The sequence below is a fragment of the Thalia democratica genome, chromosome 1 (genome assembly GCF_965202585.1).
Source record: "Thalia democratica chromosome 1, ktThaDemo2.hap1.1, whole genome shotgun sequence".
Classification (NCBI taxonomy): domain Eukaryota; kingdom Metazoa; phylum Chordata; class Thaliacea; order Salpida; family Salpidae; genus Thalia; species Thalia democratica.
The window spans coordinates 83,251,020-83,277,190 of NC_139165.1; the positions used below are offsets into that span (position 1 = coordinate 83,251,020).

Sequence of the window (26,171 nt, forward strand, 5' to 3'; positions counted from 1 at the left end):
ATATAAAGCTTATTGTAATGTTTGTATTATTTTGTGTAAATTACACTAGTGTGAACTTCGCTCGAATGGTTTTTTATGTAATTATTTTTTTAACTAAACTTTAAAACCAATTATTTTCAAATTGTTTAATGCTAACTTGGAACTTGTTTTTTATTCTAAAGAACGTTATTTTTCTTTGATTTCCACAATAATTTCCATCGAAATTGGGTTTGAATTTTGTAGTGGGGCATTTAAAAATTTTGAGTTTTTTTCTACATTTTTAATTTTACGAGTTTTTCTTCAAAAATAATAAACATTTTTTTAAATTTATTTTTTTAACATACTTAAAAAACTAAGTTTAAAATTGAATTTAGTATATTTTTTTTATACCATAAGCCTAAATAATTCTTAGAAAGTTCCAACTTTGTAGGATTTTAAGTTTACAGAATTTTATGCAAACATAATTTTTTTTAGTAATTGTTATTTAACAGACTTGTATAGCTAAGTTTCATAATGTAATTTTATTTTTCTCCCAATTAATTATTGTTTTTTAAATATATGACCCATACAAGTTTTACTTAAACTCATTGAACTTTAGCAAAAAATCCCTTAAATAGCTTTGCTAAAAATTTATGTAAATCTTGTATGGGTCGTATATCTAAAAGACAATAATTAATTGGGAAAAATATAATTACATCATGAAACTTAACTATACAAGTCTTTTAAAAACAAAATAAATAAAAATATTTATTTTTGCATAAAAGTCTGCAAACCTAAAAATTGAAAATCGTGCAAAATGGAATTTTCCGAAAAAAAAAATTTAGGCTGACGGTATTAAAAAAAGTAAATTGCATAATAACAAGTTTAAACTTAGTTTAATAAGTATGTTTAAAAGAAAATTAAAAAAAAGTTATCCATTTCGGAGAAAAACTTGTAAAATTAGAAAAATAGATAAAGTCTCAAAAGTTTAAAAGGGCCCCACTACAAAAGTCAAATCCCAATTTGATGAAAATTAATGTGAAAAACAAAGCAAAAGAACGTTTATTAGAATAAAAAAACGTTCCAAGTTAGCATTAAGGAATTTGATAATAATATGTTTTAAAATTTGGTTTAGATAAAAATTAAAAAAAAATCCATTCAAGCCAAGTATTCGCTAATAAAATTACGTTTTGTTCAAAATAAACTTTGGCTGAAATTGTTTTACAGAAGTGCTCAAAAAAATATCAGTAAACTCGTTTAAATACTAGAATGATAAATGTAATTTAAATTAGCAGTTTACGACGGAAGTAGTAACCTTTTAACAGAAACAAAATGCAAAGCATTAACAACAAAGTGTGGTAAGAAGTAATTAAAAACAATAACATTTAAGAGTAAAGAAACTTATACATTGGAGCATGTACAAGTAAAATTTATGAAATTCAGTGTCAAATCAGTATAATACTAGAATTAAACTTACTTAAATAACCATAGATATTTACAAGAATTTTATTATAATTTACTACTTGGAAAATTATATAACATTCAAACAATTTTAGAAATAAACTGAACTTTTTGGCTAATAAATAATGGCTATGAACTTATCAAAATAGGTCTTTTAAAACCATCAGAACAATTAATAAACAAAAAAGATGTGAACCATAAACGAAAATTACTGGCTGAAGACAAATCTAATAGGTTTGAAAAATGTTTTAGAGGTTCAGTAAAGCACGACTTCGTCGAGCTTTGCAAAGAAATATGCTCTAAAGATTTGGATGTAAAACATTTACAATCTAATAAAGATGTACAAGGTAAAATGTTTATAAGTTTTAGCTTTGCGTTTAAAATTGTAGTAAAATAGTTGTTATTTTTTATATTTGTCAAAATAATTATAGTTTTGCTAAATTGGTTTATTTAGTCTTGAGTTTATTTAAAACTGTAGATTTTTTTTATCAAAACTTTAAAAAACAAACCGTTTTTATAAAGAAACCGAACATTTTTGCTTTCTTTTTTGCATAAAGTTATTCTTTAAAAAAGTACCAATCACAAATTTTGTCGGCTTTAAACTTATTTGATTATCATTTCAACTTAAATTTGTTTAAAAAGTATATACTAAAAGTTTATATTTATTTTGTAAATACTCAAATTTGTAGAATAATAGTATAATTTTAGTTTCAGTTTCTTTTACTTACAAAAATTATTCTTAAATGTTTTTAGATGAAGCTATGCAAAACAATAATCATCTAGCTTTGATTTTTAAAAGGAATAAAGCTTTGCTCAAAGAAGATGTAATCTTTGAAAAAAACTTTTTTTTTGAAGAAAAAGTATCTGTTAAAAATGTCACTTTATTATACACCCTTGCAAAAGTCTTCAATTTATCTCGTCTTGAAGAAACAACGTTACCCTACATACAACGTTGCTTTTCAATGGTAGTAGAAACTCAAAGCTTCATGGAGTTAAAACTTGAACTAGTTGCAAAAATACTTTCAAGTTCAGAAATAAGCATTCACTCTGAAGTTGAAGTATATAATGCTGTCATTAATTGGTTAAAGTACAAAGTTAAAGACCGCAGGAAGTATGCAAAACAACTGTTACTAGCAGTTCGTCTTCCTTTACTTTCGGATTGCGCTCTAAACTGTGTTGTAAATAGTTCTTCATCATTCATTCAAAATAATGAATTCGCTCATGAACTAAAAGAAATAGTAGCAAATACGGATTACTCTTTCAAAAACAAACAAAGCGTATACTACAAAACTAGATATTGTAGCCAGGAAAAGTTTCACACGTTGATTTTCTGTGGCTTTGAAGAAACTTGTTTTAAAGCAACAAATGATGTTAACAAAACCAAAAGAAACAACTTGAATAGTATAAAATTTATTCCAACATTGTATAAGATGCTTTACTATTCTAAATCAGTTTGCATAAAAGGCGAAGTCTACTTGCTAGATGTAGTTGATCATAAACATGATATTATAACCTCTGTAGAAAAATATTCACCGTGGAAAAAAACCTAGACTAAATTTGCTAGTATGGTGGATGATCGTAGATGCTATACAGCTTGCGCATACATGGACAGCATATTTGTGATCGGTGGTATGCTAATGTTAGATTCGTGGATAACTCTCAACTCCTGCTTGCAGTTCAATACTACGAGCAAAAAATGGAAAGAAGTCTCAAGAATGAAGGAGGCAAGAGAAGGATTAGTTAGCGCTGTATTTGAAGGAAGAATAATCTTGTCTGGAGGTCAGGACATTAGATACAGAGCCTTGAATACTGTAGAAGCGTATGACGTGATATCTGACAAATGGTCGTCAATGCCTAACTTGGTTAAAAGTATACGTCATCAAAAACTTTTAGCAGTTAAAAACAAACTGTATGTTGTTAGAAGAGGTGGCAACGACTGCGAAGTATTTGACACGATAAGTAGAAAATTTGTTGTTTTTAAACAAGAATTTAACTATGACCATTTCTATCAAGTTGTTTCAATTCAGAATAAAATTATGATTTTCTACACAGGAATCTCTTCAATCATTTTTTATGATGTTGAAGAAAAAGAATGGTCTGAACAACCGTTTGACGCTACCAAGGAACTGAACGGTTTTTCGACTGTAAAAATACCTTGGTATTAATATTCTTTGAAACAAAACATTCTTGTTATACTAGACTTTTAATTAAAACAGTTATAACTCTACAAAACAGTTCTGGATTTAAAACAATTATTCTTTAAAGATAGTTTACACAAAAGTTAAACTTAATAAAAAACTTTTCTATTATATGAAACCATGAAAAAACCTACTGTTAATAAATTAGTCGCAGGAATCGTTTTCATCTACTTAGTTTTGCAAACTATTGTGCTATTTTACGTGTTTATTTTTGCTTGCTCTGTGTTTTGTAATAAACTTGAGGTTATGGTTTTTTTTTGTGTCGAAAGAGTATTTTAAAATGAAAAGAAATCTAAAACTTTCTTTAAACTATGTGAAATAGTTTTATTTTTAATAAAAAATATGTAGTTTAGTAACTTGATCAACAATTTCAAAAAAAAAACGAATTAATTTGTCTTAGGGTAAAAAATGTATTAAATAAAATAATTTTTCATGTTCAAAGCCAAACTTATAAGTTTGTATACACTAGTGAACAATAGATGATATGTACAGTTTTTGTTTAGTATAAGCATGTAAATTATTTAAATATTATATACCAGTGCACTTGTATAATATGAATTAAATGCAGCTGGTTTATTTTGTTAAAATTCACTAAATTTAAATTTTGTATAAGAGTCTGAGATAAGTTTTTAAATTGTTCACTTCATTGGCGTTAGATGCGGCTTCTTCTTATCTCTCCCTTCTGCACTCCTTGAGCCGTATGCTTGCCTCTCCGTTGACTTCCTCCTATTAACCCGTTTTGATCTTGTAACGTTTGATATAATGAATAACAGTGGTGTATTATGGTATTTTGTCAGGGATTCGAAATTTACTTTTATCTAAAAATCCCCTAACTTAAGACTTTTGTATTTAGCTATAAAAAGCGTTTTTGTAAGTGATATCATTGGAATAAATCAATTAAATGAAATAAGATCGAAGTTAATGTTCTACAAAATACCTATATTTTACAAAATTATACAATTAAAAAAATTTCAAACTTCTTTAGAATTACTTATACTTGCAAAAATATAAAATTACTCAATAAAAATAGTTTTTACTACTTACAGTAAAATTAATAGATATAAAAATGAATATATTCATAAAACGACAATATCTGTTTTATTTACAAAAAATACCAATTTCTAAAATTTACAATACTACATAAATGTTAGCACCTCATTGCACATTATATATTACACAAAATTATATTTTAGTAAAATTTTATAAATAGAATAGATTGCTTGTTTATTTAATGTAAATTAGGTATTAATTCTAGAAAATCAAATCTGAATTAAACCAAAGTTAAACCAAGATGAACTTAGCTTATTGCTTTTCAAAATTTTTAATTAAATACAAATGAAAAACTGTGAAAAAAGAAACATTAAAAGTAAAATGTATAACACAAGACATAGAAAAAAACAGTTTTATGGCAAGTGTCAAACATAAGACTTAATGGCAGTGAATCTAAACAACAAAAAAAAAAGCATAAAAAATATATTTTAACGAAATATTAATATACAAAAGTTTTTATAGTTCGAAAAATATTCTGTCACAACTAACCTGAAAAATAATTCTAAAGCGAATTTTTTTATATAAAATAGCTAAATATATTTAATGATAAAAACAAAATAGAAGTATTTTAAGTCAAACAAAGCATAGAATTTGTAAACAAAACTACAGGTCTAATAATATCTTATATAAATGTAATTATCTAATAATAAAAAACATATATCTGAAAAATCTAGTGATTATCAAAAGCTAAAGTAGTTACAAAGAAAAACCCAAGTTTGTCTTAAACAAAAACTTAAATGCTTATTTTTTACCTTTGTAATGAAAATGCATCCTTTTTTCTTTTTTGATTAAAAATAAACTCATAACTTCCTCGTTTAAGCAAATACAGTTTTAATTAAGTCTCTACCAATAGAAATAAAACTTAAGGAGTTTAATGTAGACTGACCAATGGTATTTCGTAAACACGTTATTTAATCTCTTTAAAGATGAAAATATCCTTTCAACTTCAGTTGAAAACACAAGTATAGTCATTAGAATTTGTAAAAGTTTTATAGTTTCACTAAAATTATCAGAAATATTGTTATTCTTTATGTACAGCAGAGTTTCAATTTATCCCCTTATGTGCATTTCTTTTTGATTGTAAATACCAATAATTCGGTTTGTAGCTTTTTACAATCCACAGCAAGAAAATTTTTTTTCACTGCTTCGATAAGGTCATAAGGAAGACATTTGGGATATTCTTAAATGTCCTGAAAAATTGAACCTTTTGGCAAAATTTACCCTTACACTGTCACAAACTTCTTTAGCAGAAGAAGAGAGACATATGTTTGCATTATATGTAGCACTAGAATTACGAGCTCTATTAAAAGCATCTTGAAAATTTTTCACATGTTGTTCAACTTTTTGCTAAGTTAAATTTTACTTTACATTACATTATACAAAACATCTACTTCAGGCATAAGCTTTAAAAAAATGTTCAACCAAAAATTGAACTTTTCATCATTCACATGTTTTCCGCAGTTTTCTTCCGCGGCTATAGTGTAATATCCGTAACAATCAGTGTTACTAACAAAGTATGTAAACTCTGTAAGTAACTCGTTTTTTCTTTCTGCAACTTTCCAAGCAGTTTTTGAGTTGTAGATTTTGAGTTGTATGTATAGCTTTGCATCCAGAAAAAAAATTCACTTCAACTACGCGTCTTTTTTCTGGTTACTTAGAAAAAAAAGTAGGAATGTGATCTAATTTAGCAAAAAAATTCTGCCTCTCGGTTGCAACTAGCGGCCATCGAAAGCACTAATTTTAGCTAATGAACACCACATTGTACGTAATAAGCGTTTTCATATATTCCCCTTACTTTCACATGAACCCCTCCTATTCTTCCCTTCATGACCGAAGCACCGTCATAAGTCTGATAAGTTGTTTTTTTTTTGTCACTTTGCACGATTTTCCCCAGCTCATTTAAAATAACTTCTGAAATACATTCTGCATTTACTCTTTTTAGCTAAGAAATCCAAAAACCTCTCATCGTCACTGTCATTGTTGATATATCTTATCACTATAGACAATTGATTTTGCACGCTCACATATGTTGCTTCGTCCGCAATTACTGCTATAAAGTGTGCCTGCCGTAAATTGATATATAACTTCCTTCCTGTAAACTTCAAAGGCACATGACAAAATTTAATTTTGTGTTATTGGAAACACTCCTAACAATGGTTTACTTGTTTCAAAATGCATTTTAAGATCTGTGTCAAGTTTGCTAGCAAACTTAAGCAAAGATCTCAAGCCACCAGGACTTAAAGAATCTTAAAATTTATTTATGCCGTCTCAAAGCTATTTCTTGGACTCAGCATTAAAGCACACTAATAAAAACACTTATTTAAAGCTTTTAACATGTACAAATACTAACAACTACAATACTATAAATTAATAATTATCTACTAATTATACTGTATCTACTAATTACATCTATCCAAGTAATATGTTTTAGTATACCATTTATATTATATTAAAGCTCTTTATTATAAGGTCGATTAGAATTCATTAAAATTATTTTGTTGTAGGGAGGAACGTTAGTACAATGACTGGTTTAGCTAAGACAATATTTTGAAAATGTTTTATGGCAAAACTATTTATATCGTAAATACTTTTTTATTTTTGTATAAATTTAAATTAAAAGTATTTTCAAATTTTTACTTACATATGTGTTCAGTAACATTTGTTTAGTACAACTAAGTTTCGCTGTAAATTTTCAGATATTAAGGTGGAAATAAGTTAAAAATGATGTATAAAAACTTTTATTTATAAATTTAGAATTAGAAGTTTTAAGTAATGAAAAATATTATTTAATCATAAAGACAAATTCAATTAAATTAATTGTTTAAAAGAAAACTATACTAGTACAAAAAATTAAAAACACAAAGTTAACATAAAACACCAACTTTATTTGAATATAAATACTAAGATTTTAATATGACCATTTGGAATGAAGTCTTGTAAAGACCTTTTAATGATTTACAGTAATATCTATAGCAGTGATTTATAGGACAAGTTAGTATATTCTAAAGGGCATTACAGCAAATTTAAATACTGATTTTTTTGACTTATTTAACCGGTCTTAGTAAAATCAACTAGTGTTCTGACTTTTTAGATATTTATGTTATGCCGTTTATTGAAATCAATTTTTTATAATTTAATGTTAAAAATCTATTGATTTAAAATATTTTAGTTTTCATGCAAGCAAAATGAACTAGATATGTGTTCAAATGAATACTAGTTATATTAGGGTATATCATCTGAATACAGCAAACTTGATTAAAAAATTTTAATTTCAGTTTAAAGTAATGTTTATAGTTTTATTAGTTGTTTAGCAAACTTCGTTTTTATTACTGTTTTACAACTTAATTTTAATACTTATCTAAATAAATTTAAAAAAACATTAGTTTCGCAGTCTATAGTTCAACAAAACTTATGACGTTTAAACAAAAAAAAAACTAAAAAGGTTTTTGAACTTTAGCATTTTTAAACAAACTTTCTTTAAATTTTAAAAGTTATCTGTGAAAAAACTTTCTTTTAAATATCGCACGCAATTAAATCAGTTTTGTTAACATACTTGTGTTTTTATATCGTTTAATATAATTTTTATAAACATGTTGGACCCACAAGGTCTTTTAATTAATTTAATTAAAATCTTCAATAAAAGTAGAATTAAGGAAGCCGTTGATAGTACAATATCTGTTCGATTAGTATTCTGATTAATTATAATTTTCATGAGCATTATTTTGCGTAAAGGACACTAAAGTTATAGTTAAGACATTAATGTCAAGATAATTAACTATGCTTAAGTGTATTTATGCTACTAGATATTGAAAGTTTATTGAATTGTAAAATTTCATGTTTACTAATTTTTTTTTTGTTTTTGTATAGAGTTTAACAAAACTTTATTTGATTAGTCTATGCAGGAAAATAGTTATGAACCAAAGAAACATTTTGAATACGGCTATGCGCTACATAGTTCAAGGGTTTAGTGTTTTAATATTTATCCTCGTTTGACTTTTCCATAAAGTTTACTTACTACTATACCAGGAGTTTGAAAAATAAATAGAACTAATTCTTTTATAGTAAAAACTAAATATAACAAATGTTGTGTTGTTTTAATTATCGAAAGTTTATTGTACTACCAAAAGTACCCGTAGTTTATGATAACTTTATTACGTAGTATGATAAAATATTAACTTTATTTAAATTTGAAGATTAAATAGCTTAGATTGCATGAATCTTCATACTTTCAAAACTATTTTGAAGAATGCCTAGTTATACCGTGTTGTTATTTATCTATACACTACAATTGTTTAACGAATAAAGTTCATAAAAAACTTAGTTCCTAACAATAGTTGCATATAAATTCAAATATGCGTTTAGTTTAGTTAATAAACAATAATTATTTGAATAAAATTTATATGGTACGTAAATAATTTATTATAAGTGTAGAAATTAAAGAGAAATCGAGTAAACTAAAAAAAAAACTCAAATAAAAGAATCTCTAATAAGGCGAATTTTACGACTTAGTACGTTCATTCATTAAACGTATGTAATTCACGAGTAATTTTTTTATAACATTTAAAATCGGGATTTATATCTTCTATATCTAAAGTATCACCGTTCCTTACTTCTTTCAATAGTCCTTTATTTTCTAATGGTCTTATTTTGTGTTTTTCTTTGTATTTTTCTATATTGTAAAGTGCTTCTTCTTTTTTCTTTAACTGATTCCTTTCAACGGTCCCTACAGAAGACAGAAGAAACTCTTTGTAGAAAGGAGACTCTTGGTTTATATCCAAGTAGGAGCGATTGCAAAGTTGCCAGTTTTGCGCATAATCGAACAAATGATCTGTGTATTTAAATATTAGTTTTATAGCTTTTTTAGTTTGATTATAACAAATCTGTATAAAAAAAATGTATGTTACAAAATAATAAATTACAATGTAAGCAATGCACAAAAGTAAATGTACGAAAACTAATGTTGAATGACATAGCTAGTCAAACTATGGTATTAAATATTTACATTACGCAAAATTAATCAGTAAACTAACGCCAATTATAAAACTACTTAGTAACTAATATATTATTTTATATTAATCAACATTCTTTAAAATAATTGCAATCGGTTTTAATTTTTTTTAGTACCAAAAAAAAATTATTTATAGTGTGCTTTAGACCTTATTTACAATGTTTAAATTTTTTTATACATTTTTTCGATGATCTTTTATTAATTTTGCTTAGACTACAAATTAAATACCTTCAGTACACACTTAATTACGAAGTATAAGTAGTTTACAGTTGTAAACTCTGAATCTTAAAAAAGCAAACTTTTTATAATCTTCACATTTTGAAGATGTTTTTCATAGTCATCAACAAAATGAAAGTTTGGCAGAGGCTCGAAATCACCATAAGTGCAGTAAAATGGGCTATGATGACAAATATTTTCGTGGAAATATTTCCTTCCGTAGTTTAAAAATCCCTCTTCCAATGCTTTACTGCAGTCAAATCGCTTTTTCTAAAAAAACATTATGTTATTCATTTGTTTTTGATTACATACTTCAAAACTAATTAGCTTTAAAACTTACAGGGTCCCACACAAGCAGTCCAGAAATCAATGATTGAGCAAGAACGTTATCCGTGATTCCATTAAAGAACTCTTGGGGACTTCTGTCTTCAATCCAGCCGTAATATTTAAAATAATCTAGTTTTTGAGAATCAGACAAACGTCTAAGACTTTTTCGAATCCACTTTCTATGTTTTGAAGCGGTTAACAACCTGTGCTGCTTTTCAACCTGAACATGTTAACTTTTTGAAATAAAGAATATAACATTCACTCTTTAAAATTAATTTCAATGCAAAGCCTTTAGAATAAATAGTCATAAATTAAACTTTTGAACAAACAGTATATAAATAAATGGTTAAGTGTTTGTTTGAAAATATATGTGATAAACATATTTTTATTATTATTAAACATATATTTAATCATAGATTAGTGATTTTATAACTTTAAACTTATAGAATTTAATTAACATTTAGTAAGAAGATATATTATTTGATTTCAACTAAAAAATGATCGACTAAGCTTAATAAAGTTACCAACAAAATAACTTGTTTTAAGAACGATTTGAACAAGAAATATTTTAAGTAAAACCATATTGCTGGTAAAACATACTATTTTTATATAATAACTAACCAGTTTTGGGTATGAATTGCAAAGAAAAATATGCTTTTGCGTGAGTAGTTCAGCAAATATGCATCCCGCGCTCCAAATGTCCACTTCAGTTGAGTAGCTCTCCACACCGTAAACAAGCTCTGGTGCCCTGTTTAATTTATTAATTTTAGAATATAGAGAGTAGATATAAAGTTACTTACAAATATTATTATATTGTTATAATGCAATGTTGAACTCAGGCATCAAAACCTGAGCCACCTAAACAGAACACAAAAAAAGAAAAACCAAATTAAAATCAAATAATTTTTTATTAAACAAAAAATCAATAAAAAAAATTAATCAAAGTTAAAATTGTAAGAAACTCATTAACAAGTTTAAACTTTATTTCTTGATAAAAAAGACGATAACGTAATACAATACATACGAACACATTTGTAGAAAACCCATAAAGGTAAAAGAACAGTCTGTTAGGGGGAAGCGTAGCAAAATTAAAATATTTGATACTACAAATAGAAAAATGAAGAGATCAGTAGGTAGTTTCGACGAGATAAATATCTATTAAAAAAATTGTTTATAGATTTTTCTCTATTGTTGTTAGCGGAAAGTTACTGATATTAAACTATTTAAATTAAATCCTTTTAGTTTTAAGCGAAGATGTTCCACCCACTCACACATTCTGTGGTAACTTGTTCCATATAACTTTGGCTCTGTGAAATAATGAATTTTTCCACAGATCGTTAGAAATATGTCAACATTTTATTTTATATAATTTCCTCTTAACTGAAGTTTCTTATCGGAAAAAACTTATATGTAATATCGGAAATACCTTATACTTGCCATTAATAGTTTAATAAAGCGTAAATAAATCGAATCCCAAGTTTAATATTCCCGAGATTTCAATCCAATTTTAACTTATTTATCAATATATGATGTATTGGATATCTTACAACGATAACATGTAAAACGAGTAAAATTTCTTTGCTCACACTTAACTATATTACTGTCTTTTTTAAGTGGGGTAACCAAATTTGTGTATTGTGTTCAACTTTAATACAAGCATATATTTTAAATAGTTTTGTCAAAATAGTAGGTGAACTAGTTTTAAAACTTTTATAAATGATAAATTGAAACTTGTGCAACTTTTTATAACAATTTATGTGTTCATTCCATTTTAAATATTTATTATTATTCCTAAATCCTTAAATGCTTTAACTGGTTTTATGTTAATACTATTGTTTAATAGGAAAGTCGGGTCAAACAGTTTGTTTTCTTTATTTTTAGACGTTTGCATTTGTTAGGATTTAGGTGGAGTTTTTTTTTAGCCATTTGTAGATATTATCTATAGTAAATTTTAATAAGATATTTTACTCATTGAATATTTTTGTATCATCTGCAAATAAACTTATATCACTTATAAAATCAATGTTTGAATTAATATCGTTAATATAAACTAAAAAAAGGGGGACCAATTACACCACATTGTAGTAACCAACTGTATTTCGCCGAAGGGTTTGACAGCGTGTAATTAATAACCACTCTTTGAAATCTCCCGCTTAAAAATTTGTTTAAACACTTCACTACGGATTCATTTAGTCCATACTGACTCAATATATTAAATAATCGTTTGTGTGATACTGAATCAAAAGCTTTTTAAATATCAGTGTAAGCTGCTTTGATATATTAGTTTTTGGGATAAGGAAGTATCATAAATACTAACATTGCTAACACCAAATTGCTTCTTAGATAGTAAATTATATTCAAGTATGTGATTTAAAACTCTAATAGATATAATATGTTTCAAAGTTCGAAAAAAGCCAACAGCCAAATATTGGCTTGTAGTTTAACGTGTTGTGTTTGTTACCTTTCTAATGGACTGGAATGACAAAAGACATTTTTCATTGTTTTGGTACTTTAGCTAATTCTATAGAGCTATTGAAAACTAATAAAAGTTTAAAAACTATTTATGGAGCTGCATACTTAATAAAATAGCGCGGGGGTCTTTCTAGGATCTTAATGATTTTGTTTTTAGGTGTTTAACTGAGTTTTTAATGTCTTCATAGTTATAAAAAGTTTATATTTTACTACATTTTTTTTGAGAACAGTTTAAAACTTAGGTGACTATCATCTCTTTTAATTATCTTTTGAAAACTTCTGTTAGAAAGTGAGGCTGTTTCAAAATCTGAGGTTACTGTGTTAATTTTCATTGTCATGTAAAAGGAGTATTGAAATACTTAATTTAAATTTAGATTTTACGTTACTATTAATTTTTTAAACGTTTATAAAATATGTGTTGTAAATGATTAAATATTTTTTAACTTTAAATACTTTAAGGGAATTTCTAAGGACAGCAACACCTTTAACCCTACTTGTCCTATCGTTACGGATTATATTATAGTTAGAAGGTCAGACTATGGCATCGTTGGCCTTAGGAGTCAACCATGTTTCAGTAAGAAAAATATATCAATAACAACCATGCAAAAATAATTCCTAAAAGAATCAAATATAATTAATACAGATCTTATGTTAGTGTATTCGATTGTTAGTTTTTTACTGTTAGAATTGTTATATTTAATTAAACAAACTTTTTATGATTAATTTTAAACTTATCATAAAATTTTTAATCTTTAGAAGTTTTATAAACTGTTGACTATCAGTTTTTGCTACTAATCCCAGAGTTAAAATGAAACGGCTGTCAATTTAATTCAACAATTTTACTTGATCCTGATTATTTATTTCACATTTAAATTATTCTGGTCTGCTATTACTTCCCTTAGTTTAACTTCTTTTTTTAATATTCTGAATGATTCAAGTTCTAAGATGGTTCTATCAGAGTTGATACAGTTTTCAAATTCAAAGCTTTCATATTTCTCAGTTTTAACAGTTTGTGTTTAGAGGCCACATTATTAAGTTTGACTATTATCGGTCTATCTAGACCAGGGGTCGGCAAACTACGGCCCGCGAGCCAATTGCGGCCCTTGAAGAGTAAATCTGCGGCCCGCGATCACGTTTATTTTTTGAATGGAATGCGGCCCGCGAGCATGTAAATGTGGCCTGCTGAACAAAAACATATTCTAAATATAATTTTTTATGTTAAAAATGATGTAGTTTGTTCAAATTTGATTAGTTCCATTTGAAGTCCCTGTATAACATTTTGAAACAATTAAAAGGCTTCACTCCTTTGGGTTAAAAATGTAAAAAAGATAGATTAGCATTCGAGCTGTGGTTGATAATAAATTTCTTCTTACCATAACAAACTATTATCTGAAAAACATTTTTAAAAGTACTTGGACTCAGTAAGTTATTTATATGTTACCTATTAGGTACAAAATACAAATGTTTTCCCTTGTGTACAAAAATAATGCACTGTAGTTAACAAAAATGTCATTTCTTTACAATTTATATATTTTGTTTAATATGTAACTTATACCTAAGATACTTAATCGCTATATTTAAGTGTACATAAAAACATAATAAAAAGAAATAAGGTTTAATTTATGTAGATTTTAGCAGGTTTTGAATGTTTTTTAAGTTTTCTGTGTGATTTAGGTTAATTTCTATGCACACCAATGTACAGAGATGTTCATTTTAAAACAGCTTTGAAAATATCATTTAAGTTAGATTAAGTTCAATTTAAGGGTTATTTACGAATATAATTATTTTTACATACAATATCTAAGAGTGTACAGACATTTGAAATAACAAATATGACAAGTTACATTAGTTTTTGTTCAGTATACATTTTTATTTTACAAACAAAACTTTTTGGCAACTTAAGTTAATTTCTTTGCATTGCACACTTATATACACAGATGCTCTTTTTTGAAGATACCTATTTAATACAAACTAGATTTAGGGATAATAAATTTGTTTAGTCTGTTTATTTTCAATCAAAATAGTTTAAATTTAAGCAAATAAAGAACTTAACATTGCCACACACTCAGATTAAGTCAGGCTAGTTTACAAAATTTTAGAATATCAGACCAGTTTAGGAATTTTTCAGTTTTTGATTTAAATATTTTTTATTCTAAAAGGTATGGACAGTTTATTGATCAATCATGCAGGATTTTTTGCTTTTAGGAGTAGCAAAGCAAACTTTCAATGAATGTTTTGTTCATTTCACAGTTTTGGTTTTAATTATGATATATGTTAAGTTTTAAGTCTTACAGTTGCTATAACTCGAAATATTATTTTTATTATTGTTTAAATATAAATGTGAACAATCATTGTTGCCAAAAAACCTTGAATTTAAAAAATAACTTGAAGTTTGAAAATTCAGGCTAAAATAATCTGGAACTTGAGAATTTCTGAAAAAAAAACTTTGAGTTTTAAACAGTTTTTACATGCAAAGTAATGAAACTTCGACTTTACACAAAAGATCAATCATATAAATATGTTTTTTGTTCTCAACAATTTAATCTATTAAAAAACACATTTGAAATCGCCTAAAAGTATCTTTTTAATGTTGCTATACTATTTTTAGATAGTTTTATTTACTTTAACTAATTATATACTAAAAATTGATTAAACATCTTGCACTTTTAAAAACATGGAAGAAATTCAGAAAACTTATAAATATTTCTTAAAAACCTTTGGCAACCCTGAAACTGTTTACATTTTTTCTTAGAGTTAAAAATAGCACAAATATTTTTTGTTGGAAATATGTTATATATATACAACATAAGAAATTATTTTTACAGCATAAGTAATAATGGTAATTTTAAATATAATGACCAACTATTTCAATTTTCTTGTCTTTAACACCCCTTGTATGTAATCAGATTCATATTGTTTCGCAGTATAATGTTCTTAATCTTCTTAATAAACATTTGTAAAACCTTAGACAGAAATTACCATAGTCATTATTTTAATCACAGTAATTAACTAAAATGTCATTTTTTACAATTTAGGTATTTTGTTTGACATGTAGTTTGTACCTAAGTTTCTCTTATAACTGTTTTATCACTAAATGTTATATTTGAGTGTACACTAAAATATTTAAAATAACACAATAATAAGAAATAGTGTTTATTTCATTTTGGTTTTGGCACATTTTAATTTTTTTAGAAGTCTTCTGTGTATTTTAAATTCATTTCTACGCACACCAATGTTCAAAGATGCTTATTTTTAAACAACATTTTTAAATAATACTTGAGTTAGTAAAAACACCTAAAACAAATAATCTCAGATAAGCAGCATTTGTTGTTGCTTTCATCTTAATATATCGATTAAAGTCCTAATTTGATTTATTTGACTTTGAAATATCAGAAATTGCCTATAAGTGACTTATAGTTGTCACTGAAGAAATTAACAAAAAAATTTTACCACAACCCACACAAGTTCTTTAAAAAGTTATCAAATCTAAACGGTGTCTCCTTTAAAGTATTATCTTTTGCTACTTTATAACTTACCTTGACAAATTTTTCTGTTAAGTTTGTAGTTACTGAAGATAATCATGTGCCTTATTAAAACTGACTTAAGTGATTCGTTTTTTTCGTTTCTCGCAACAACTCCTTATTAACGTTTTGTGATTCTTTTAAATCGTCTTATATTTTTAATTTACTCTTTTTTATAAGCAATATTTTCATTGCAGATAAAGCAATAAATAATTGCTACAATTATCAATAAAAAATATTTATTTCTACATCACTTATGGCTTAACATTTTTTTTTACTTTCGTAAACAATTTTTAAGAAACTTAACTGTCCATTCAAGCTGACATATAATAATATTTTTTGCTGTATATATATATATTTTACTATCAAAAAACTTTGTTATATCTTTATTTCATGAGTTCTATTTAAAACAGGGTTGCCAAACAAAGAAATAGTTAAAATCTCACACTTGGTTAAATCTGTTTAAGACATTTTAGAAAACTTAGGTATACTTATGAAAATTTTATTTCAAACACTTTGTATAAATGTTTGAATTATCAGAATAGTTTTTATGACTGTAGTTAAGTTTATTTTATTAATTGTAATTTTTTACTTGTCGTTTTGAATAAATTGTACTTTTTTATGATGATAATTTAATTAAATAATAAAACTTTTGATTTTTCAAAACATGTTTTTGGCTTTTTTAATTTTTAATAAACTAAGGTTGGTTTTATGTAACTCAGACATTTTTGCTTTTAAATAAACAACAATGTAAATTATTATTTAATAAAAAGAAAAGTATTTTGTTAAAGTATTTAAGCATTAATTATGTTAAAAAGTTGCTATCTTTTTTATATATCATATAGGTATTAAATTTATATAGTTAACTAGTTTCTGAATTTTTCAAATTGCAAACTATTTAAAACGCAAAAACTATTTTCAAAAGTTAACATTTTTTTTCAAATACGAAAAAGTTGTTGACAATATAAAAAGTATATAAAAGTGACTAATAGATGATTTTCAAGCTTGGTTTTTATAGAGAGTTACGTTGTAAGTAAACAAAATAAAATATTAAATTAACTTATTAACTTCTAAATATAGTACTCAGTTTGTTAAATCTTAGCTTATTAGTCTATGAAAATTTTAAAACATTAAATATGTTTAATTTAAATAAATATTTTATGTGTAGCTAAAAGTCATTAAAAATAATAAATTGAATAAAAATAAAAGTTTTTTATTAGTGTCATTAAAATTAAAATTGCGGCTTGCGAAGATTTTGGAAACTTGAAATTTGGCCCGCGAGCACCAACTGCCTGCCGACCCCTGATCTAGACATTAATTTTGTTTTTTGTGATCTTACCCACAAGATATAACCTTATTGATTTTTTTTTTCTTCTTGAACTTGTTGGATAGTTTTAAAGTCTTTTTAGAGCTTTCAAGAAAATCAGTGGTTGGTTTTCTCCACTCAGGGGTGTTAAATACAATTATGTTTAATGCTTTATTTTCTTTGAACTTTTTTTCGTTTTCTGCTTCAATTTTCTGTTTCATTCTTTCTATTGTATCAGTATGAGTAGAAAAAAATGTGATTCAAAGCTTTTAATTTAGAACTAAACTATGTTTTAAATTCCAAAAAACTTCATTGTAGCTCGGTTGTTATTTCTATTCAAGGAATTAACTTTCATACTACACATAAAACTTTGAATTTTAATGAACTCTTCTCAATGCTCTTACTTTCCTCTTTATATTAAATTTTCAATCTACAAGCATCAGCTTGGTTTATATTGAATTCATTGTCTTTTCTACATTCAAAGGCAATTAACTTTTCTTCACTAGTTTTCCTATTTTAGAACTCTCAATATAGGCCTTGACCTAAGCTCCCAATGACTTTTACTTTTTTCATTGCAAAACTCTTACTCAAATAGAATATATTTATATTGATGTATTTTTATAGAATACCAATATGTTGTTTATTGAAACACATTTATTTGTTATAAGTATCTATTTTACTTACCACTTTGTATTTTGAGTCATAAAATCAACATAAATATTATTTAAAAATAGTTAAAAAATATAAAAAATACACTAAACCTATACACCGGAGTGACAACATCATAAGATTTTTTGATGCCAGCAATATCATCTGTGTAGCTTTTTGCGTTGCCGAAATCGCATATTCTCAACAAGCCGTTGTTATTCACCAGAATATTTGCGCTCTTTAGATCACGATGCACTATTTTTGCTCCGTGAATATACTTCAACCCTAGTTATTGAAACATAACGTTATTTTTTATAAAATATTAAGTGTAAGTAGTGCATGTTTAATTGCAGTACTGTATTAATAATTTTTTAGTTTATAAATAATGCGAAAATGTTTTTAATAATTTTTAGTTGTATTTTAAACTTCGTTTTTTAATACAAGTTTATTTACACACTTTTTAGAAATAATATACAAAAATTAACTTACCTCTAAATAATTGGTACATTAAAACAGAAATCCACTCCATACCTAGCTCACACTTTTTAAAACAGTCTAAGTCGTTATCCATGAACGGGGAAAGCAGGTAACTGAAAAAATAGTTTTATTTTAGTTGTGAGAACTGTCATGTAAACAACAACTAAGCTTTCATATATAGATTTAAAAAACGCCAAAAAGCTTATCAAAAAAAAATATATATGTTGTTTATGCTGCATAATTTCATGTTAATAATAATTAGATTATGATAAACATACTACTAAATATTTTCAATTTAAAAACTCCTTACGGTGTTACAGTAGTTAAAGCTATAACGCTCAAAACATAAACACCGACTTGCTGTTAGCATTAAAAAAAAATTATTCATAATTTTTATCTTTACTACAAATAAATAAAATAATCATTAAGTAATATATTTTTTAAGCATATAAAAACTTACATTTCTTCAACGTCAGCTTCGAAGGAATTTATGACACCAACAAGGCTAATTATCTGTAAAAGAAAGTTATTCTTATTTACATAATACTCATAAACATAAGAACATTTTGTTCACTTAACATACCCTGCATAATTTGTTTTAAAACAGTGTTTTACTATTGTAAGTTAAAGAAATAATTAAACTGTTAAATTCTCAAACTTTAAATTATTAATAGATTTTTTATTAGGCTTGTAATTGTTTGAATACATTTTATTTATACATAAAAAAAAGTTTAGAGTCAGGGGTCGGCAAACTGCGTCCCGCGGGCCAATTGCGGCCCTCGAAGGGTAAATCTGCGGCCCGCGAGCACGTTTTTGAATGGAATGCGGCCCGCGAAAGAAATTTTTGTGGCCCGCGAGCATGTTAATGTGGCCCGCTGAGCAACAATATGTTTTAAGTTAAATTTTTACTGGTAATTTGGTTTTGTTTTATTTCGTTTTAAGTTAATGTAAAAAATGTTTAAATAATAAAAAGGTTTTACTGTATTAGCTTAAAAGTGTGAAAAAAACAGATTAGCTTTCTAACAGGGTATTTTCTCATTTTCATAATAGCTTTCTTCTTACAACAGCAAGTAATTATTTGAAAAAAAAGTGTAAAGAGTGCTTAGATTTAGTAAGTCAGTTATATAATATCTACTTAGTAAATAAACCAAATGCAAATGTTTTTCATTTTGCACTAATGTAATGCACATTAATTAAATAAAATAGCTTTTTTTTACAGTTTAGGTATTCATTTTAAATGTATTTTATACCTAAGTTTTTTTTATAGATGTATTAATACTAAATATTATATTTAAGTGTACACAAATACATTTAATATAAAATAATAATAAGAAATAAGGTTTATTTGATTTTGGTTTTAACGCGTTTCGATTTTTTAGTAGTTTTTTTCACTTAAAATTAATTCCAATGCACACAAGTGTACAAAGATGCTCATATTTTAAACCACTTTTTATTTACTGCTTAAGTTAGATTAAGTTTAGTTTATGCATAAATGTCCAACATTATTGTATCTTAACGTAATTTCTAAGTGCGTTTAGAAACATTTAAAACAATATATATGACATAAATTAAAATAGTTTTTGTTATGTACACATTTTTATTTTTCAAACAAAACACATTTCATTTTTAGGCAAATGAAGTTAGTTGTTGTGCATTGCATACTAATATAAACAATTGCTGTTTTTTGAAACTACCAATTTAATACAAGCTAGATTCAAGGATGGTAAATTTATCAACTTTGTACATTGTGAATCAAATAAGTTCAAATTCAATTAAATAAATAACTAAACATTGCTACAAACTCAGACTATGACCATTTGAAGACTTTAAAACTCAGACCAATTTAGTCTTTTTTTCAGTTATTTACTTGAATTGCTTTTTGTATACGAAAATATCAGGCTAGTTTTTTGTCACTAAGGCTGGCTTTTTTTTTAAAGAGTGGCAAATTAAATTTATGTGTATGTTTTGGTCAATACACAGTGTTGGTTTGAATTATAATATATGTTAAACTTTAAATATTTCAGCTGATACAATTTGAAATACTGTTTATACTACTGTATATAAGTGTGAATAATCAATGTTGCCAAAAAACTTGAGTCCCGGTAATCTTGGAATGTAAAAATTTATACTTAAATAATCTGAAAAAGTTTGAATTTGAGAATTTTTGAAAAACCTTGAATTTCAAACAATTTTTACATGTAAAGTAATGAAATTTTGATTTTAAAAAAAATTTACCATATAAATATTTTTATTAAAAACCACATTTAAAGTAGACTAAGAACATCTTTTTAAAATTGATATTAAGTTTAAAAGATCTTTTTTACCTTTAGTTTAATTTTATACTGAAAACAGAAGAAAAAATTTGTACTTTCACAAACTTTTTATTGGTGCATTGTACCATTGCTTTTAAAATCTATTTACCTATTGCTGTGCTTTGCATCGGAACTAAACCTAGACATTCTTCTAAAATTTCAAAATTAGTAAAAACATTTCAAACAAAAATTCTCAGAAAACAATATATGTTATATCAGTTCTCTCATCTTAACAGATTGATTAAAGTCCTAATTTGATTTATGCTGCTTTATAATCTTAAGGCATTTCTTAAACACGACTTTTGATGTGAGTAAAGAAATAAACAAAAATCTTATACTACCGTCAACATAAATTCTTTAAGAAAATTAAAATTCTAAACGGTATCTTCTTTTTAGTAATTAATTTTGCTACTTTATAACTTGCCTTAACTTTTTCTTCAATCAGTCTGTAGGTACTGAAGATAATCATGTGCTTTGTTGGAACTGACTTAAGCGATTTGCTTTTTTTTCGTTTCTTGCAATAACTCCTAAATAACGTTTTTAATTGCTTATAGCTCGTCTTATATTTCACATTTACTCTTTTTAAATGCAAGATTTTTGTTGCAGATAAAGAATTAATATAATTCTTAATAAAAAGTTAGTTATTCTTCTTCATTAAAGGCTTAATAAGCTTTTATACTTTTGTTAAAAATGATTAATAAACCGTAACGGTACATTGAAACTGACTTATAATACTTTTTTTATTTATATTTAATTCACTGTTAATAAAATTCGTTATTTCTTTATTTTGTTAACTTTCTTTTAAACAGGGTTGCCAAACAAGCAGGATTGTTTAAAAGTTTGAAGAATACAGACTAGGTTAAACCTGTTTAAGACATTTTTTTAAGACTCAGGTTTGTGTGAAACTTTTATTTAAAACACTTTGAATTCACAGAACAGTTTTTACAACCGTAATGTAGTTTACTAATTGTATTTTTCTTTCTTGTCTTCTTAAATATTGTGTACTTATCTGTAATGATGATATTTCATTTAGGTATTTAAGCTTGGTTAACACTAAGTTTTATGCTTTTTCAACTTTTAGTCAACTTGGCTGGTTTGATATAACTTAGACATTTTGCTGTTAAAGTGGCAACCATGTAAAGTTCTAATTAATTACTAATAAGGTATTTTACTAAAGCATTTGAGAGTTAATCATGTTGAAAATTTGTTTTAGATTTTCACATAACAAATAGGTATTAGATTTATTTAGTTAATTAATTACTGAATTTTTTAAAGAATTTAAACTATTTTAGACGCACATTTTTTTTATTAAATAAATGTTTTTAGAAACATGAAAAAAGGGTTGTTAGTACAAACGAGGCATAAAAGTGACCTCTAAAATATTTTCAAGCTCGAATTTTTATACAGAGTTAGATTATAAGTAAAATTACAAAGTATTAAGTTTAACCTATTAGTCTTAAAGAAAGTACGTAGCTTATTATGACTTAAGTACATTAGTCAATGTAATTTTTATTTTACAAAGTCCTTATAATTAAAATAGACATTCTCTGTATATCTAAAAGTATTTTGAAATATCAAAATGAATAAAAGTAAAACTTTCTCCAGTAAGATTAAAAGCAAAATATTATTCAAATGTCTCTAAAACTAAAACTGCGGCCCTCGAAGACTTTGAAAACTTGAAATTTGGCCCGCAAGCACCAACTGCCTGCCGACCCCTCGTTTAGAGTAAATTTATTTACTACTAATCAAAAGTTTTCCTAAACTTTAATAAGTTTACAAATTTTGGTTTTGACTTAATTATCAAGAATTTATATATATATTGTTAAATTTATCAAAAAATTAGAAAGCTTAAGGTAAGAACTAAAATAAGCTAAAACTTTTATTTTTAATTTGAGACAAAACTTACATTTACATGATTCATGGTTTCAAGCATTCTTATTTCTCTCATCACACCAATAGCAGTACACCGGTCTTTAGTAGCGTAAGAAATCTTTTTCAAAGCTAGGTAGTTATTGTTTCTTGGATCTTTAACTTTCCTGTAAAATATAATGTGAACTTGTCGGTTTAGTGTGAAATTAAAACTTGTTTTTAAGTGAAAACTACTATAGTTTTAATAGCATACTACTATTATTTATATACTTAATGTTAGCAAAAAAAAAGAGCTTTGAAAATTATATAACATTCCTTAATTGTTTTACCTAAAATATATAAAAATAAAATTAGTTTATAAGAAAAAACAAACCATACTACGCCAAAACAGCCTGAACCAATTTTTCGTGGCATTTCAATAAAATTTTGCATTTTATTTCTTCAAAAGTTTTATTTTTTGCAATTAAACTGTTAAAATGTTTTATTCAAATTTATTACACTGTTTAAAAGGTATAAGTATATCAAATTATTATACATATATATATATAATTTAATTTATTAAAACTATTTATATGGTACAAAAATTAAATTTGTCTGTTCTAGAATATTTTTTGACAACTTGAATTTTGTTCTACTATTTTTCAATTATCTTTTTTCTACTAGACTGTTTACTGGTGTATTTTAAAACTGATAATTCATTAGTCTACAACTTTACAAGTACATGTCAATTGCGGCTCTAGTTAATGTTAAGAACTGCACAGTTTTTACCTTTTTAAAGGGAGAATTCAGTGTTATAGAAAATATGTCATAAAATACAGTAAATATTGACTGCTTTGTAACAGCACTTTTTAATCAGGATGTAAAATATTAAAGTTGATATGTTCTTTATTTGACAAATAAGTAAGTTTGATTCTAAAAATAGTAATAACAAATTTAGTTTTATTTATATATTAAATTAAAAGTTTTATTCATGTAGTTCAATATTAAAATTTTTTTTAATCACTTATTTTTGTATTTCCTTTAAACTTTAACTATCTTTTTATTTACATATTTCTTTATTTTTCTAATTAAGCTGTTAAACTTTTTTATAAAACCTGAATGACACTAATACAAAATTAATACTCTAAGCCCTGATAATATTATAATGTTTTCATTTAATAACAAGCATTAAGTTTTAGTTGGATAAAGCCTAGAAAAATGAATTGTCAACTTTTAGAGAACTTAGAGCTCAAAAAAATTATTAATTGTAAAAACCAATCTGAATTATCATGCCCTTAAGGTGCTTTTAAAAAGTATGCCTTTTTAAAACCATTAACTAAAATTCCATATGTCAAAGTAAATAAGTTTTTTTTTTTCTTAATTTTCTTTTACTTCTAGTAAATAAGTTTTATCTAACTTAACAAATGTTGCAGTTAATATATTTTTGTAAACAGCATTTAATAGCTTTAAAAAAATTTACATTCTTTAATTATTTACATATACTTAAAGTCTATGTAATTAAACTTGTGTATTTTATTTTTCATCTGACGAAAACCAATTCTAAAAAAAGGTTTTTTAATATAACAACAAAATCTTTAAAAATAATAAGAAAGGACAAAACAGTTTTAAATAATAAGTAAACATTTTATTTTAAACTAGTCTATATCTGTAACTAAAACAAATATATTTTAGAAAAAAAAAAACAATAGTAGACTATATAATTCTTTTATTAAAAACATTATTTACAAAAGTAATCTATTCAAAATGGATATTGAAATTTCTTTCAAATTCTTAAAAACACAATTATAATGTTTCACTGCAAAGCAGATTTTCAAATTGTAATATAATAATGATAGTAAAAATGAAAAAAAAAGTATAAAAATTATGTGAATTTGGTTATATTCTGATAAAATTTAAATTAAAAGTAAATAATTTTTAAGAAAATTACTAATGCTTAAAACCTTTTTTAAAAAGTATAAGCTATATACAGGTAAAGAAAAACAATTGAACTATAGTATATAGTAAGGCATTTAAGTTAAATAAATGAAAAATAAAAATATAATAATAATAATATAGATAAAAATTATAGAGTTGGAAAATATTTTGACATGAAGCATGTAATTTCTGTGGTTAATTTATAATGTGTTTATGTTTAAAATAAATAGAAAAAAAAATACTTTTTACAGGGTTGCCACTCTTTGGGTCAAAATGTCTTCCCTGAGTAACCTTAAACTTCCCTGATTTTCCCTGAATTTTTTTCAAATTCTTAAAATTTTTATTATTTATCTTAAAATTACAATGTTAATTCTAAGAATTTTGAAGTACTAGCCGCAAAGCTTAAAAATTTCAAAAAATCACTTAAAAATAAATTAAACTAACTTGTTAAAAAAAATTTGAAATTGGTATAGCTAAATCTCATTCTAGATCTAGAAAAAAAAATTCCCTGAGATTTTTCTAAAACATTAAAATTTCCCTGCAATTTTCAGAAAAAATCAAAACTGCCCTGAATTTCCCTGTGTTAAAAAAATAATCGAAATTCCCTGAGTTTCCCTGAGATTCTTGATAACTTGAAAATTCCCTGAGTTCCCTAAGTGTGTGGCAACCCTGATTTTAGTTATAGACATTTCGATATGGATAAGTTAAGACAGTTATAATATCATGCAAGACAAAATGGCTTTTTTTGAAAAATGTATTTTAAGGAAAAATACTAGAAGGGTTGTATTTAAAGTAATGAAATAAATTTTAAAAAAAGAACAAAACTTTAGTTAAGATATAACCATAAAAAGTGTAAACTACTCTTAACTTCACTTTTTTTTCAATTATAACAATTAAAAATAAAAATATTCTTCTTATAATGAATGCACAAACTATTTAATACATTGACAAAATATTCAACTAAATATATTACATTCTTTAAAAAATTATTCAACTAATGCGGGCATTGGGTTATAAGGTTCGTTCCTTTTGTCTAATTATTATGAACAAAAAGCCTTTTTCCCTAAACCTTTTAGAAATAAATAAAGAAGTTCTACTCTACTTGCAGTCCACCTATGAAGTTTTTACAATAACACTGTAAAAACACTGTAAAAACAATGACCTACAGAATAGTACTAGTCTTAAGGTCCTCAACTTTGCAGATGACACAATGTTATACAAAACATATAAAAAAGACACATATCTAAGTGACAGTAAAGTTTTTGACATAGAACTAAAAAAGGTATCAAATTGGCTCATGGGAAACAAACTTATACTAAATCTTAATAAAACTAGAAGCATGATTCTATATCAATCATAAAAAAATTTCGGAAAAATAAAGATCTTAATGTAAAATTAGGTGAAACAGTTATAACAAACACCAATAGCTACAAA

The 26,171-nt window shown here is 25.4% G+C and overlaps 2 protein-coding genes across 2 annotated transcripts; one reads left to right on the forward strand and one right to left on the reverse strand.

Moving 5' to 3' along the window:
• The first annotated feature begins 2,984 nt into the window (after positions 1-2,984).
• LOC145840367 (kelch-like protein 41a) lies at positions 2,985-3,549 on the forward strand. The gene is made up of 2 exons (XM_082947613.1): positions 2,985-3,362; positions 3,472-3,549. The coding sequence occupies exons 1-2, from the start codon at positions 2,985-2,987 to the stop codon at positions 3,547-3,549; spliced, it is 456 nt and encodes a 151-aa protein (XP_082803739.1).
• A 706-nt stretch (positions 3,550-4,255) lies between these two features.
• LOC145840376 (uncharacterized) lies at positions 4,256-23,237 on the reverse strand. The gene is made up of 10 exons (XM_082947624.1): positions 23,197-23,237; positions 22,861-22,990; positions 19,103-19,155; positions 18,655-18,755; positions 18,279-18,450; positions 10,840-10,966; positions 10,232-10,438; positions 9,975-10,161; positions 9,372-9,495; positions 4,256-4,361 (listed from the first exon to the last, which is right to left on the reverse strand). Exons 1-10 carry the CDS (start codon positions 23,235-23,237, stop codon positions 4,256-4,258), a joined length of 1,248 nt encoding a protein of 415 aa, XP_082803750.1.
• Between the last annotated feature and the right edge of the window lie 2,934 nt (positions 23,238-26,171).